The sequence below is a fragment of the Xyrauchen texanus genome, chromosome 24 (genome assembly GCF_025860055.1).
Source record: "Xyrauchen texanus isolate HMW12.3.18 chromosome 24, RBS_HiC_50CHRs, whole genome shotgun sequence".
NCBI lineage: Eukaryota > Metazoa > Chordata > Actinopteri > Cypriniformes > Catostomidae > Xyrauchen > Xyrauchen texanus.
The window spans coordinates 25,101,995-25,116,929 of NC_068299.1; the positions used below are offsets into that span (position 1 = coordinate 25,101,995).

The window sequence follows — 14,935 nt, forward strand, 5'->3', positions numbered from 1 at the left end:
CATGTATTTGCAACTTATGAAGAGTTGTTGCAAGATGTAAAACATAAACATGAAGATACATTATAAAAGTTTGGACTCACCAACTCATTCTTTATTATTACTAGTATTTTCTACATTTTTGAATATTAGTAAATACATAATCCTTTGTCTAGGTTACAGCTCAGCACTCATTCTCTCAACCAATTTCATGAGGTGCCACTTGGGATGACTTTTATTTCACTGTCTCATTCAATGATACAACTAAATAAATAATTAATATACAAAATAAATAAATACATTTAAAAAAAATTGTTTTGTAATGAAACTTGTGCATAGGCACATTTTGTATTTGTCTACAAATCTATTTTCAAGCATTTAAGCATAAGCAGTTAAGACTTTACAATAAGGTTCATTCGTTAACATTAGTTAATGCATTAGATATCATTAACCAACAATGAATAATATATTTTGCACAGCATTTATTAATATTTGTTAATGTTAGTTATTAAAAATAAAAAATGTAATTGTTAGTTCATGTTCGTTCATAGAACATTACTAATACTAACAAATACAACTTGTTTTAAAGAAATGTATTAGAATGTGTTGAAATTAACATTAAATTAACACCAGGTTTGGTGATTATTCGCGTGCATTGCTGTCGTGGGATCAATTCATTCATTAATGCCGCTTCCTTTGATTCTGTTTAATGCAAAGGTGCAAAAACAACAATGCCCTTGCAGACTCAAAGCTAAGCCTTGTTTTGCATTTGTCCTCTGGATGTGGCCAGACTCGATTTTTCAAAAGAATGTAATTTTTATCCAATTTACCGGTATACAACGGTCTCTGTTGTTTAATAAAATCCCACGCTACTTCGGTACACCACCTCCTCAGCTGCCAGGGTAAAGCAAATGTAATCCACTGGTTGAATCATCGAACATTCCTCTCTATCGGCTGTTATCTTTGATTTCTCACTCGATTGAGCGTCCCTGAACTAGATGTCATATTCTCGCGCCTCTGTGTACATAACATTACACCGTGTGGTTCTTCTGACGGAGAGCAGGGAAGCAGAAATATTTTGGCACTTTTTGTCAAACTTTTGTCACACTTTTTGATTATGACACTTACACAGATATATATTGTACCATTTAAGGCAACAGTGAAATGACGTTCATTCAGAATCTGAATCTGAGTAGACAGTGACATCGTGCTACATTAAATGAACCTGACCACTGTTTCATGTCTGCTGTTACGATCAGTTTCACGCAGTAGACATCGGAGCTCATGTATTCTGTTACCTTCACGACTATACAATGGGGTAAGATCAACTGCATAGATACTGATTGTTCTTCTGTATTGCACAGGAGTTGTTTTGAGTAGTATGTTACTTACAAAAGTAGTGTTGTAACCAAAGATAAGATAAATGCATGATTCAAAACTAACTAATTAAATTAATGATGAATCAGAAAAGACCATGTCAGCATCCACTGAGTTATGACAGTTGTTATAAAATGCACATATGTATTCTGTTGCTAGTGTTGTGTTTGAACAAGAAAACCTATGTCTGCATAGTAAAAATAGATCTAAAAAGATTCAGAAACGTGCAATGTAGTAATTTATATAATGTATCTCTATGTAATGCATTCTTACAGGGATTCTCAAAAACTACACCAGAGCTCTCCAAAGCTCAACTATGGAAATTAAAAATTCAAGAAGAGCGTTTTAAAAGAAGATTGCAATCGGTTCATGAGAGGTTTGCTAATGCACCAGAGAATGCAGAGGCAAGTTACTAATTGTTGCACCTGCAATATGACAGGGTCAGCAATTAAGGGGGTTTAGGCCAAAAATGCCACCAAAAGTTACAAAAAAAAGCCTGGAAATTCAAAATGTCTCTGTACTGATTTATTTATTTATTTTGGTAACATCAAATATAGTTTTTAATATTCTTTCTATATTCTTAGTTATAGGCTACATATTTTGAATATTAGTTGATTTAAGGGTAAGAGGAAATTACAGTAATTGTCAATATTTAGAATTTGTATTTATACATTTATTAAATTTGACACAAATGGATAAGATGCTGTTTTTTTATATAGTTAGAAAAAGTCCCCTCAAAAAGGTAAAAAAAATAAATAATTCCCCTTAAAATCATATCCAGGGGGCAAATGTTGTCCCTTATAGGGAAAGGTCACCCAAAAATTTTAATTCTCTCGTCATTTACTCACTCATGCATCACAGATGTGTATGACTGTCCTTTCTTCTGTAGAACACAAATTATGATTTTTAGAAGAATATTTTAACTCTGTAGGTCCATACAATACAAGTCAATGGTGGCCAGAACTCAGAAGCCCCAAAAATGAGGAGGTATAAAGGAGGCATTAAAGTAATCCATATGACTCCAGTGGTTAAATCCATATCATCTTAAGCAAGTTGATAGGTGTGGGCGAGAAACAGATCAATATTTAAGTCCTTTTTTACTATCAGTCTCCACCGTTGGCCAGCCCCAACCAGTAGGTGGCTGAATGTGGAAGTGAAAGTGTAGATTTACAGTTAAAAAAGGACTTTGTTCAAATATTGTTCTGTTTCTCACCCACACCTATCGTATTGCTTCAGAATATATGGATTTAACCACTGGAGTCTTATGGATTAATTTTATGCCTTTTGGGCCTTCAAAGTTCTGGTCACCATTCACTTGCATTGTGAGCACCAACAGAAATGAACTTTTTACAATTTGTGTTTGTGTTCAACAGAAGAGAGAAATCAGACATCTGAGATGGCATGAGGTTGAACAAATGATGAGAGAATTTTCATTTTGGGTCCCTATCCTTTTGGGTAACTATCCCTTTAATGCAAAAAGGCTATTTCTGACAATGGTATGTGACACTACTGATATACAGTATAGTGTGCCTATGACAATTGATTTACAGTATAGTATGTGTATAGCATAATTGATTTACAAGTAATAAATCGGTATGACATATTCATACTTTCTTTCAACATTATCTGAAGTTCCAGGGACACTCTCATGTATACTTGGAAGATGGGAAAGGGATCTACAGAACGGCCCTGGGACATGGTAATTTTTGTAGCCTTCTCTTTAACAAGAAAACCCTTTACCTCTTTATCGACACATTAAGAAAACATTTTTAGACTTTAATCTGATCAAAAATACATTACAAAATATATTACAGAGGAAACGTTTCATTTTGTAAGGTGTAGCCTATTTTTTGGAAGAGTTCCAAGTAGAAACAAGACATTGTGATATGTCTGCTTACAGATGAACAGGAGATGGTGGATGTGTTTAATGCTGATTGGGGAGGAAATGGATATGGAACCATCCAAAGGGTCAGACTCTCTCCCACAGAGAGCATGCTGGCAGCCACTGTAAAGAAAGATCACCACGAGGAGACCAGATGTGTATTGGTCCAAATAAGGGGTGTCAACCCTCCTCAAAAAGCCCTTTTGGTTTTAGATAATGTCCTCAGCTTTGGTAAGATCTTGAGTCAAAGAGGCAAAATTCTACAATAAACAGAACATGAAAAATGTCTGCATTGTGAATCACACATGTTTTGTCCTTTAATCTGCCAAAACTTTGGTGCTAATGAAAATCTTCTTGACTAACTTTTTCTCTTCAAATTTCTATACAGAATGGGCCACAGATGATGTCCTGTTCTACAGCACACAGGAAGCTCTTCAGAGCTTACGTGTTTTCCGTCTTTATTTCAGTGAGACTGGTGTCCAAACAAACCTTGTTTATGAAGAAAAAGATCCAGAGTAAGACCAGTGTGTGCTTTGGTCCAAACCAATGTTTGTTTAATGTTCTTTTTGCTAGCATTATGTAGTACTGTACCCCCTCTGTAGGTTCTTCGTGGAGGTCAGTCGTTCCAGAGACCAGAGGCTGGTGACAATTAACTGCAACAGTAAGAGCTGTTCTGAGGTGTGGTTTATTGATAGCAAGGCTCCAATCTCATTCCCCACCCTCATCCAGTCCCGTCAGCCTGGTCTACTCTACCACGTGGAGCACGCTGACAACCACCTGCTCATCCTTGCTAACACAGGCCCAGGCCAGGAGTACCAGGTAGTACCACATCTTTCATGATCTCAGGACACCTAAAAAAATATAGTGTTATATTACAATCTGTAATTCTGTGTTAAAGCAGTATCGTGTTCATATTTGTACACCCAGAGACATGAGCAAGATTTTTTTTTTTCTTTTTTTTTTTCAGAATGAAATTGTTACAACATGTACTGTATGTGCACTCTTTTTTGACTGTCCCACTGTGTTTATATCTCAAGCTGCTCAGGGCACCTCTAGCATTTCCGGCCATGCCACACTGGGTGCCCTTATTCAGTGCTGTTCCAGGAACAGTCTTTAAAGATATGGAGCTGCTTCAAGACTATTGTGTGTTCACAGCGAAGGATTCACAGTGCCAACTTCATATCCAGACTCTTACTTTAAAAGTGCCTCATCATGTACACACTCTCCAGGTGAGAACATCCTGTAAAATTATAAAATGCATATTCACCGATCAGCTACAACATTGAAACAACCTGCCTAATATTGTGTAGGTCCCCCTGGTACCGCCAAATAAGCACCAACCCACATCTCAGAAAAGCATTCTGAGATTATATTCTTCTCACCACAATTGTACAGAGCGGTTACTCTTGAGTTACTGTAGACTTTGTCTGTTTGAACCACTCTAACCATTCTCTGCTGACCTCTCTCATCAACAAGGCATTTCCGTCCACAGAACTGCCACTCACTGGATGTTTTTTTGTTTTTGTCACCATTCTAGTAAATTCTAGAGACTGTTGTGTGTGAAAATCCCAGGAGATCAGCAGTTACAGAAATACTTAAACCAGCCCTTCTGGCACCAACAATCATCCATACAATTATCTAATCGGCCAATCGTGTGGTAGCAGTGCAGTTCATCATGCAGATATGGGTGAGGAGCTTCAGTTAATGTTCACAGCAACCATCAGAATGGGAAAAAAATGTGATCTTGGTGATTTCAGCTGGGCTGGTATGAGAATTTCTGTAACTGCTGATCTCCTGGGATTTTCACACACAAATATTCTCAATATTCTGAGATGCGTGTTGGCGCTGTTTTGGTGGCACGAGTGGGACCTACACAATATTAGGCAGGTGGTTTTAATGTTGTGGCTGATCGGTGTACATACATAATGCATATTCATTCAAACAATCAAATCGCAGAAATGACTAATGGCAGAGTGTTCATTCATACAGGTGCTTAAAGAGGTTTTTTATGACACTTTCCTTCAATATTGCATAAAACTGATTTGTTTTTGTACTGCAATAAATATGAATCATTTAAACACTATACTATATTTGTATTACTGGATAGATAGCATCTTATTTTATGCATTGTATCTCATTAACAATATTAATAAGTGTATGGCTGTGATTTATAGCTTTTAACCTGCACCCTTCATTAAACTGTAGAAATATAATTCAAGAATATAGTTTGTAACGCACTATGAAGTGTTGCACGTAAATTTTCTAATATTGCTTTGTTTTGTTACGATTAGCATGAATGATTTTAATGAACCACTTGAGTTCTTTGTGCCTCATATTGGATTTGTGGTCAGTACATTGTGAATATTCTTCAGATTTGTTTTTAACATTTAGGTCAGAGAGATTCATATGCATATATTTTGACTTTAGCTTCCCCACTGGGCCTGTGATCTAGCACCACAGCATGTTGGGACTGTGGACAGAGGGTCATTTGGTTTCCTCCTCTCCTCTCCAGTCCACCCACCTGTACGCTACCTCTTCTCCCCCAGAGAACTGCAGCTTTCTTTAACAGGGGAGGTCACCCAGTATATCTCCCTCCTGGAGTGCAACACTACTCGCCTGCAGGCAGCCAGTCAGGTATAAATAACTTGATGCTCTGTAAAAGTGTGCTAATTAGCACATATTACTCTCACATGCAGGTATAAGGGCTCAGAATAGCCATCACATGCACATTACTGAGTCTATATGATGGAAAAGGAATATCATTAAAAATGTGATTTTCCTTTTTCCTTTTTATTAAATTAAATAAAATTCAACCCAATCCGTTTATGGACACAAAACTGCCTAACATTAGTCAAGTCTTGGTATTGATGTCATAACCATGAGCCAATTAATATATATCCACCCACTTTTACATATCAGCACTTATACGGTACTCAGTAAAATGCACATCCTGATGATTGGCACTGTAAATTATGCCAGTCCACAAAGCCATTCATAATAGTCATGCTCTTAAATATGCCTTAATATGCCAAGGTCTATGTTTATAGGATGGTACAATGGTGCCTTTGACTCTCTTCCACCTGCCTGCATTAGCTGATCTTTGTAAGGCTCCTTTGCTTCTGCATGTATATGGAGCATATGGTGTTGACCTCAACATGACATTCAGTGCTGAGAAGAGACTGCTGTTGGAGGACGGCTGGGCTCTGGCCTACTGCCACGTCAGGTACTGAACTACAATTCCCATCACCCTTCTTTACAGGGATGCAAAAATAGAGGGAAATATTCTGAATTTGTAGGAGTAAGCTATTTGTTAGCATTCCCATCCCATCTCAATGGCAGTTGCTCAGCTGGTGCAGGACCCCCCTGGTAGAGGTCTGCAACCTGAGAAACCTTCAGGCTTCAAGCAGGGTTCAAGTTAGTTTTTCAAGTATGGGTTAGGGTTTGTAATTAATGAAAAAATAAACAAGCCTACTTTATTTGTTTCGCACACACACTCTCACAGACACGCATGAACGGAAGAGTTAGGGGCTGTTCAAGAGCATGCTGTTTCTTCAGCATCTTTTGCAGGACCCGCACATTTTTTAGACAATGTGTCAAGTTTAAAGGAAATTTAAAAGTAAAAAAAAAAATACATGTTGAGACACTTGTGCTCTGTTTCATTTATTGCGCTGCATCTAGCTTGTTTTTAGCGCAGGAGTCATAAAGATTTACTGTTCTGAACAAGTTCAGGCTGCAAAGAGAACTTCATGTTACTGTTACTTTGTTTCACATTATTCCAAATATATTCCAAGCCAAGTTTTGGCACTTGATAAATGGTAATCCAATGTTTTTTTATTCCTTCTACTCTGGTGTGCTGAGGGGCCGTGTATGTTTACTGGATGTTTGGATGTTTGTTGTGCCTTGAATGTTTACTGTTGCAATACTGTTAGGTATGCTGCCTACAATGCTTACATAAAATACAGCCTATTGCATCAATACTGGCTAGGAGACTAAATTATCAAGAGAGTGAACAATATAACATTTCAGTCGGGATTAGGCTTAAAAAACGGTTCCTTGTTCGGTTTCATTTTAAGGCCCGCTCAGACCTCATACCTGGTAGGATGCAACTTGAAATTTGTCATCTTTACTCAAGTGAACCACAAAAGATTCTGAACCTAATGTGACTAATCACATGGGAGCTGCAAGAAAATGATGTCATGACAATGCTGAATGGTTAGAATTACACATTCCTAACGCCTTCACTGTCCTGAGGCAGCAGATACTGTAGAAAATGTAGATCCCTTTCAGGCTTTTAAGAACCCTCCAAAAAAATCAAGCATTGGAAAAACATCTACGATAATATAATGAAAAATTTATGCTTTATATGTTCAGGGTTCCCACGCATCCTGAAAACCTGGAATTTTGCATTGCAGATTTCCAGTCATGGAAAACTCATGGAAAATGAGAAAAGTACCTAAATGTCCTGGAAAATACTTATTTGTCTTTTAAAATATTTTAGTCAAATTAAACTGTTAAAATAAATGTTGTTCCAACATTGGTGTAGTGCTAAATACAAAAAAATTGTGTTGTAAATCTTAGACAATGATGACGGTCATACTGCAATTTTTTTATTTTTTTTTTATTAATTCACACCCCAAGGTGGTAGCATGGTGATGCAGCCTTAAAACCTCGGGTTGTAAATTAATTTGAAATAATTCAGAGATTGTCTGCTTATAACGCCGCCACCACATATAGGGCCCTATGGTTTCTGTAATACGGGAAACACAGATGGAATTACTGAATCCAGTCATAATCATTGTATTAGCTATAAAATTCAGAATGTCAGGGTCCTGGGAATGTGACATATTTGGGATGAAAATGAATGATTGAAGACAATTAATTAATTCAAAATCTTAATATGTCCAAGTGTGTTTGTTAAACCGGTTGTGATTTAAATAAATACATGTATAATCTGCAAGTGCTGCACTCTTCAAAATAAATGTGTGAAGGTGGCCGCACGTACCCTAAAAACACCTCATCATGAGCATCACGCGTGATCTGGGTGTGCATGTGTGTAGTAGATGACAGTGAGCAGAGTGCTCTGAAGCGTACAGCACATACAAACTATATATTTATTTTAATGAAATCATAGCTTTTTGGAGTTTAATAATCACAATGGGCCATGTAGCAAACTGCTAATCCGGAGGTGAGAAACTACTATCAAAAACACGCCTAAATAACAGTTTTATTTAGATAAAAATATATAATGTTTAATGCAATTAAATGATAATAATGTATTAAAGCCATATCTCACATCTGTGATGTTCTGCTGTGCAGCACTTCATTTGACAAAAATATCTCCAATGTTGTTTAGGATTGTGTGGTGAGGATTTTGTAGAAGAACTCTTCATTTGATTGATTAAAATAATGCAGTATTATTTGAAAAGTAATTAGATTTTTATTTGTGTAAAGTTTTAACAAATTCCTTTGATTAGACACTATTTTGATAATTAAATATAATTAAACTCCAAAAAACAAAATTTTAATGACCTCTCTTGTGTTTTTCTTAAATATTATAACTATGTGGCAATGTATCCATAGGCGGAAATCGTAGGGAGTCATGGGGTCAGCCCCCCACATCTGAGGGTTGTCCCCTCCTTAAAATATGTGTATTGTAAATAATATAATGATATATTCTTAAAATAATTGTTTAAGAAATAAAATAATACAAATGCAAACGGGGCAACAACAAAAAAACCCTTGGTGTCCCCTTCAAAAATTGCTCTTGAGAATTGTTATGTTTATTGTCCCCCCAACATTTTGATGAAATTTTCGCCCCTGAATGTATATAAAAATTGGTGCCTATGGTCTCTATGATCAACTTAAGCTTGCGATGCTTTTGAGAAACGCAGCCCTGGAAATGTCTTGACAAATATTGCCTTGAAAAGAGAGGGAACTCTTGTACACAGCTGTTATGTTCTAAATGAGTCATTATGTGTGTTCATGTTATTTGTAACTATGTAGGGGTGGTGGTGAGCGTGGATTAGCATGGCACAGGGCAGGCTCTGTGCTGCAGAAGCAGAGGGGAGTGGAGGATCTTTCTGCTTGCATTCAGACTCTTCATCACTTGGGAGTGTCTAAGCCTGCGCTAACTGCACTCACAGCTTGCAGTGCTGGTGCTGTCCTAGTGGGGGCGCTGTGCAATCAAAACCCTCAGCTGGTCAGAGCTGTAATTCTACAGGTGGGTCTCTTAATACATCAGTAGTGGCAGTGGTTGTGGTTCTCAACTGATGCATCACAACCCAAAAATGGCTCACAGGCCTGATAGGGTTGCAGAAAGCAGGGCAATAACAATGCAAAATCCAAAAAATAAAATGCAATTTGCCATAGACTCCTGCATTCTGTAGATAGCAAAATAAATATGCTTATCAATTTTGAAAATGGAGGAGAAAACTCTTGCCATATATTAATAGCTGATGTCAATGGCTGGCTATTCAGTAAAACGCTATGTTTTTTGCCATAAATTCATCTGTCACTTGGTAGAAGCTAGCCAAATTAGACACATGCCAACATGAACAGATTGCCAGACATGAACTCCTCCTCGAAAACCATGAACAAAACTATAGATATTATAAAATAGAAAATATAACTCATTACTTTAATTATTGGGCGGGTGATCATTTGCTCTGACGACGACTCGAGTACGATTCGCTACCTGACATCACGATGCATCCTGAAATCTGAAACCAGTAATTACAGATGAAATGTCATGTGCAGGCAGTTATGATCCAGGTTTTAATGGAGTAGGGTCATAGAATTAAAAAATGTCTATTAATAGTATGGAAAGGCGGTAACATGAGATGAGGTAACCGCGAGTTCCCTATTCGTTTTGGAATAGACTTGTCAAGCCCGTTCCCTAGAATTTAATCGCATTTTCATGCAGGAAAGTTTTCGGCACACACTACGAAATATAAAAATTTTATATCTTTTGCTGCTGCCGTGTGTCATTGACCAATCACAGGTGACTATTCAACTGGTTAGTTCCCTTCAGAATGGTCTGAAATCACTCCCTATACTGTAGCATTCACAGCATGTTTTCCTTCACAGCCAATCTCTGCCCACCAGTCACATTTATTTAAGCCAATTTCTATTCTTGGTTAAAATGTTTTATGGAGATACAAAAGCATTATTAACATAATATATATATCGTAATTGGGGAAGAAGACAACTCATTGAAACTTACGTTGGTAAATGGATGCAAACAGTTTTGAATAATGGCACAGAAAGCCGAACTCAACAGTATGCTTCCATCCATCCATTTTATATTATGTATGTTAGTGGGGTGAATCCGGCTGCATAAACTTTTATTTCAAAGTGCGATTTCTTTCCCATTAATCTCACATGCTGTGCTCTGTCTTTTGCTTGAAGGTTTGTGTAATATGAGATGGACACATTGGGTATAATATACAGTATAATGATAATCGATTCTTAAATTGATGTATTGATTATTTTTCCACCTATTAATTACAGGTTAGGTTTGGTAATGTGTTGGGTTATCTCCTAATGTTCAATGTAAAATCTGGGTCCTGAAGCAAAACTAAACTAGTTATGGAACACTATCCAATGCTCTCTGAACAGCCTATATTTTAATTTCCTCCATTTATATGATTCTTGGCAGGCGCCTTTTCTAGATGTACTTGGCACTATGCAAGATCCATCTCTGCCACTTACTATAGAGGAGAGGGGGGAATGGGGAGATCCCCTTATAAGCCCAGAACACAGGGACAATATTGCCTGCTACTGCCCATGTCACAACATTATACCACAGGTAAATCTCTCAAACCTCACATGGACCATGTGTGTTATGATTCAGGGGCCAAATAACTAGTGTTTTTTCTTACAGCTTTATCCATCCATGCTGATCACGGCATACTCAGAGGACCGCAGAGTTCCTTTATCAGGAGTGCTGAAGTATGTGGAAAGACTGAGGAAGGCCATCCGAACGTTTACTGCTGGTGTCAATGTTAATGGTGAGTGTATGTTTGCCACACTTAGCCTCTTTTGTCATATCACTTCAGTAGAACACAATCTATGCCATCATTTTATGAGAGCAGTTAGCCATGTGAATTGCACAACATAAAGTAGAATGCCTAAAATCACTGTAATGTGCACAACTTTTGTCTTGTCTTGTTACTTTTTAATTTTAAACTGGCAGATCAGATTCAAAATGTTGAATGGATTTGCAATTTGTAAAAATAGCCAATTTGAACAGACTAAACAGACCTGTGACCACATGCACCAGGTTACTACATTACTTGGAAACCATAAACACAATACAGATTGTGTATTATAAACTAATAATAAATGTATTTATGGAATATTGGCATCTTTAATCATTCTGTTATATCTGGAGGGGTTAAAATGGGGTGGAAGACTCCATAACGGTGTTCCAGCACCTCTGATTAAATAAAAACACAAAACATTTGCAATATGTTGTCATTTCAGTCTATTTCCTGCAGATAGGCTCCAGTTCAATTTTATTTATGCATTCTTCATTTAGCAAGTGTGCTTGCTCGAAAACTCCTTTAAAGTTAATTACATAAGCATTATGCTTCTAGTCTGTGTCGGAACCTGGTCAGCTGTATTTGCAGCATTGTTTTATCAGGGTGCAAAAATACCCTGAATATCTGCTGTTTTAAAGTAATGACTCACCCTAGGCACTTTATTACAGTAATTGTACCATGGTAAAAGTAATAGAATAGTCCATCATGTAATTACAAGATTCTGGAGTTGATAGTGATAGTGAAGCCAGAAGTAGTCCATGCGACTCGTGCATCATATTCCAAGTCTTGTGAAGGCATACAATAAATGGGGTTTAAGTAATTTTTCATTGAAAATCATTATGTCCTATGTGCGTTCATGAGCGCTACAAGATTAGCTTGTTCATAGTGGCTTGTGTGTTTAAGCATGAACAAATCATACAGGTTTGGAAAAACATGAGGGTGTATAAATTGATTGATTTTTGGGTGTGGTTTTAATCATTCTACTTCTCATTGTGGTAAAATCACTGTTGAGCACCACCTCAAGTGACTTATTATATTTTATGCTCTGCTGTCAATGTTAAATAAATTGGTAACATAAAATGTATAACCAGTACACCAATCTGGAAATATTAGCTCAAAGATTAAAGAGTTTTTAACAAAACATTATGCCTGTAAACCAAGAAAGGAAAATAAGTATTGAAGTAAGATGGAAATAAACTCACAAGTAGTAATCCAGACTCTCAAATAAACCCCTGGGCTTAAGAGAAGCACTTACACTCTCTATCCAGGAGAGCAGATCACTGATCTGGAAACGGGTGATTTGTGGAGCGATTCCTCTCTGTATCAACCTGAAGTCAACGTGTGTGAGCTGCTCTGTGAGATATGTTGTCTGCACATCTTAGTCCAGATTTCCTTACTTAGAATCCCTCTACATCTGTGTGCAATTAATTATCTTTATTATACACACAGAGACAACACATGCATGCCTTTGCTAACACCCCACACACATACGCGGAACAAAAAAAGAAAGTCTCCTAATCTCTCCCTTTCCTCTCTGGGAGATAAAATGCTGATCACAAATGTTGCCAGCTTGGACAATTAACATGTTTATGAGATAGTGTATCAGGCAGGAAAATAAGGAACAGTACACTGGGCTGAGCCAAGGTCAGGAGAAGCCTTGTGAAACATGTGGTTCAGAGATGACGCGGTGTAGAGAGAGACACCAGTGGCCGAGCTGCAGATAAGAGGCAGATGATAGAATTTTGAGGATTAGGCATAAGATTTTTACATTCAGCTTCACTTGAGAAAGATCCCATCACTGTGGGGAAATAAGCCAGCCAAGGGAGTGGGCCAAGTCCAGCTACATGGCAGCTTCTCATCAGCCATTGTTTCAAGAGCATTGACTTTAAAGTGCTGGCGATATGATGGAGAGCCAGTGTACCAGATTATGCTTGGAAATTGTCAAACTAGTTTTATCTATCCAATGCATTTAGCACTGCAACAAAATGAATTACCAGTCCTGTGGAAAACTGTAACTCGAGGGAGATTGCAGGAGCAGATTACATGTGGGCCTGTGTTCACCCAACTAATATCCAGGTAGGATTTAGTGGATGTATGAACTCTGTCACCCTCATCATTTACTATGGATTAACATTAACTGTGGACATGTTCCTCTACGTTTGACAACCAGAAAGTGTTCAGACACTATTTGTCTTCATATGAACCGCATATCTATTGTTTTATCAATGGGTCTGTTTTGTTAATTTATGAAATGACAGGAGCCATTCCATGTTTAGTTTCAAAATACACTAAACTGAGCACTTTATTAGGAACACCTGCACACCTACTTATTCATGTGATTATCTAATCAGCCAATCAAGTGGCAGCAGTGTAATGCATAAAATCATACAGATATGGGTCATGAGCTTCAGTTAATGTTCACATCAACCATCAGAATGTGGAACAAATGTGATCAGTGATTTCGACTGTGGCAAAATTTTTGGAGCCAGATGGGCTGGTTTAAGTATTTCTGTAACTGCTGATCTCCTGGGATTTTCACACACAACAGTCTCTAGAATTTACTCAGAATGGTGCCAAAAACAAAAAACATTGAGTGGCAGTTCTGCAGATGGAACACCTTGTTGATGAGAGAGGTCCACGGAGAATGGTCAGACTGGTTCGAACTAACAGAAAGGCTATGGTAACTTGGATAACCCCTCTGTACAATTGTGGTGATCAGAACAACATCTTAGAATGCACAACACTTCGAACCTTGAGGCGGATGGGCTAAAACAGCAGAAGACCCCGTTGCACTTTATTTGGACTATAGTGTCCCTAATAAAGTGCTCAGTGAGCGTATATGAATTGTCAAAGTAGGAACCTGTGCCTCATTTATGACATTATTATTTGTACTGTTTTACAATCAGCACATGTCCCTGCTATCATTCTGGACATGCAACCAGGGGGTGATCACTTTGGCCCTGAGGATTTTCAGCTATCCTTGAATGAGGTAAATCAACCCTGAAACCATTATACAGAATGCAGTGCCCTCAACTTATCAGACAGTGTTGTTAAATTGCATGTTTTTACATTAGCACTTCACTCAAATATAATACATAGGCATGCTGGGCATTATAAAGCTATGGATTAAACATCAAAGTTGTGATTACATAAATATTTGATCGTGATTTTCTTTTTTACGCATTTTAGCATTTTAGATGTATTGCTTTCTCTTGAGATGCAATGAAGCCTTTCACTGTTTATTTAAAAATTACTTAAACTGTGAGAATGCTGTTTGTGATCCTAAGAAATGGCTTACATGTTTTCAATGTCATGTAATGGTGCATTTTTGCAGGTTATGTAATAATCATGTATCCAAAGATAATATGTACAAAAGTTCTTTCTCTTCTCTTTCAGAGTGCCCGACAGTTGGCCTTTCTTTACACAGAACTTGGACTAGACCACCAAAAATCTCAACGGAGACAAAAGGGAAGGTCAAATGATCCGAATTGCAAGTCCCATTAACCCCAAAACTGAAACAGAGGGTCTTTATTTGTGCTTAATCAACCAAATACAAAAAGTTTTTTTATATAATGAAACGTTTTGATTTTGTTACACAGATGCTGTTTATTTAATAAAATGAAATTTTAAACTTATAAGAAACCTGACTAATACAAAA

At 37.3% G+C, this 14,935-nt stretch overlaps 1 protein-coding gene across 2 annotated transcripts; it reads left to right on the forward strand.

The window, feature by feature from the left end:
* The first annotated feature begins 1,007 nt into the window (after positions 1-1,007).
* Positions 1,008-14,918, forward strand: prepl (prolyl endopeptidase like). Of its 2 annotated transcripts, XM_052089944.1 has the most exons (15): positions 1,008-1,294; positions 1,629-1,757; positions 2,986-3,052; positions 3,254-3,466; positions 3,624-3,750; positions 3,838-4,054; positions 4,273-4,464; positions 5,663-5,869; positions 6,283-6,458; positions 9,239-9,455; positions 10,893-11,042; positions 11,118-11,244; positions 13,251-13,353; positions 14,184-14,266; positions 14,674-14,829. In XM_052089944.1, exons 1-14 carry the CDS (start codon positions 1,196-1,198, stop codon positions 14,224-14,226), a joined length of 2,067 nt encoding a protein of 688 aa, XP_051945904.1. In that variant the 5' UTR covers positions 1,008-1,195; the 3' UTR covers positions 14,227-14,266; positions 14,674-14,829. The 2 variants fall into 2 exon arrangements, with proteins under 2 accessions (XP_051945904.1, XP_051945903.1); XM_052089943.1 differs by lacking the exon at positions 13,251-13,353 and having other exon boundaries at positions 14,674-14,918.
* Positions 14,919-14,935: the final 17 nt, after the last annotated feature.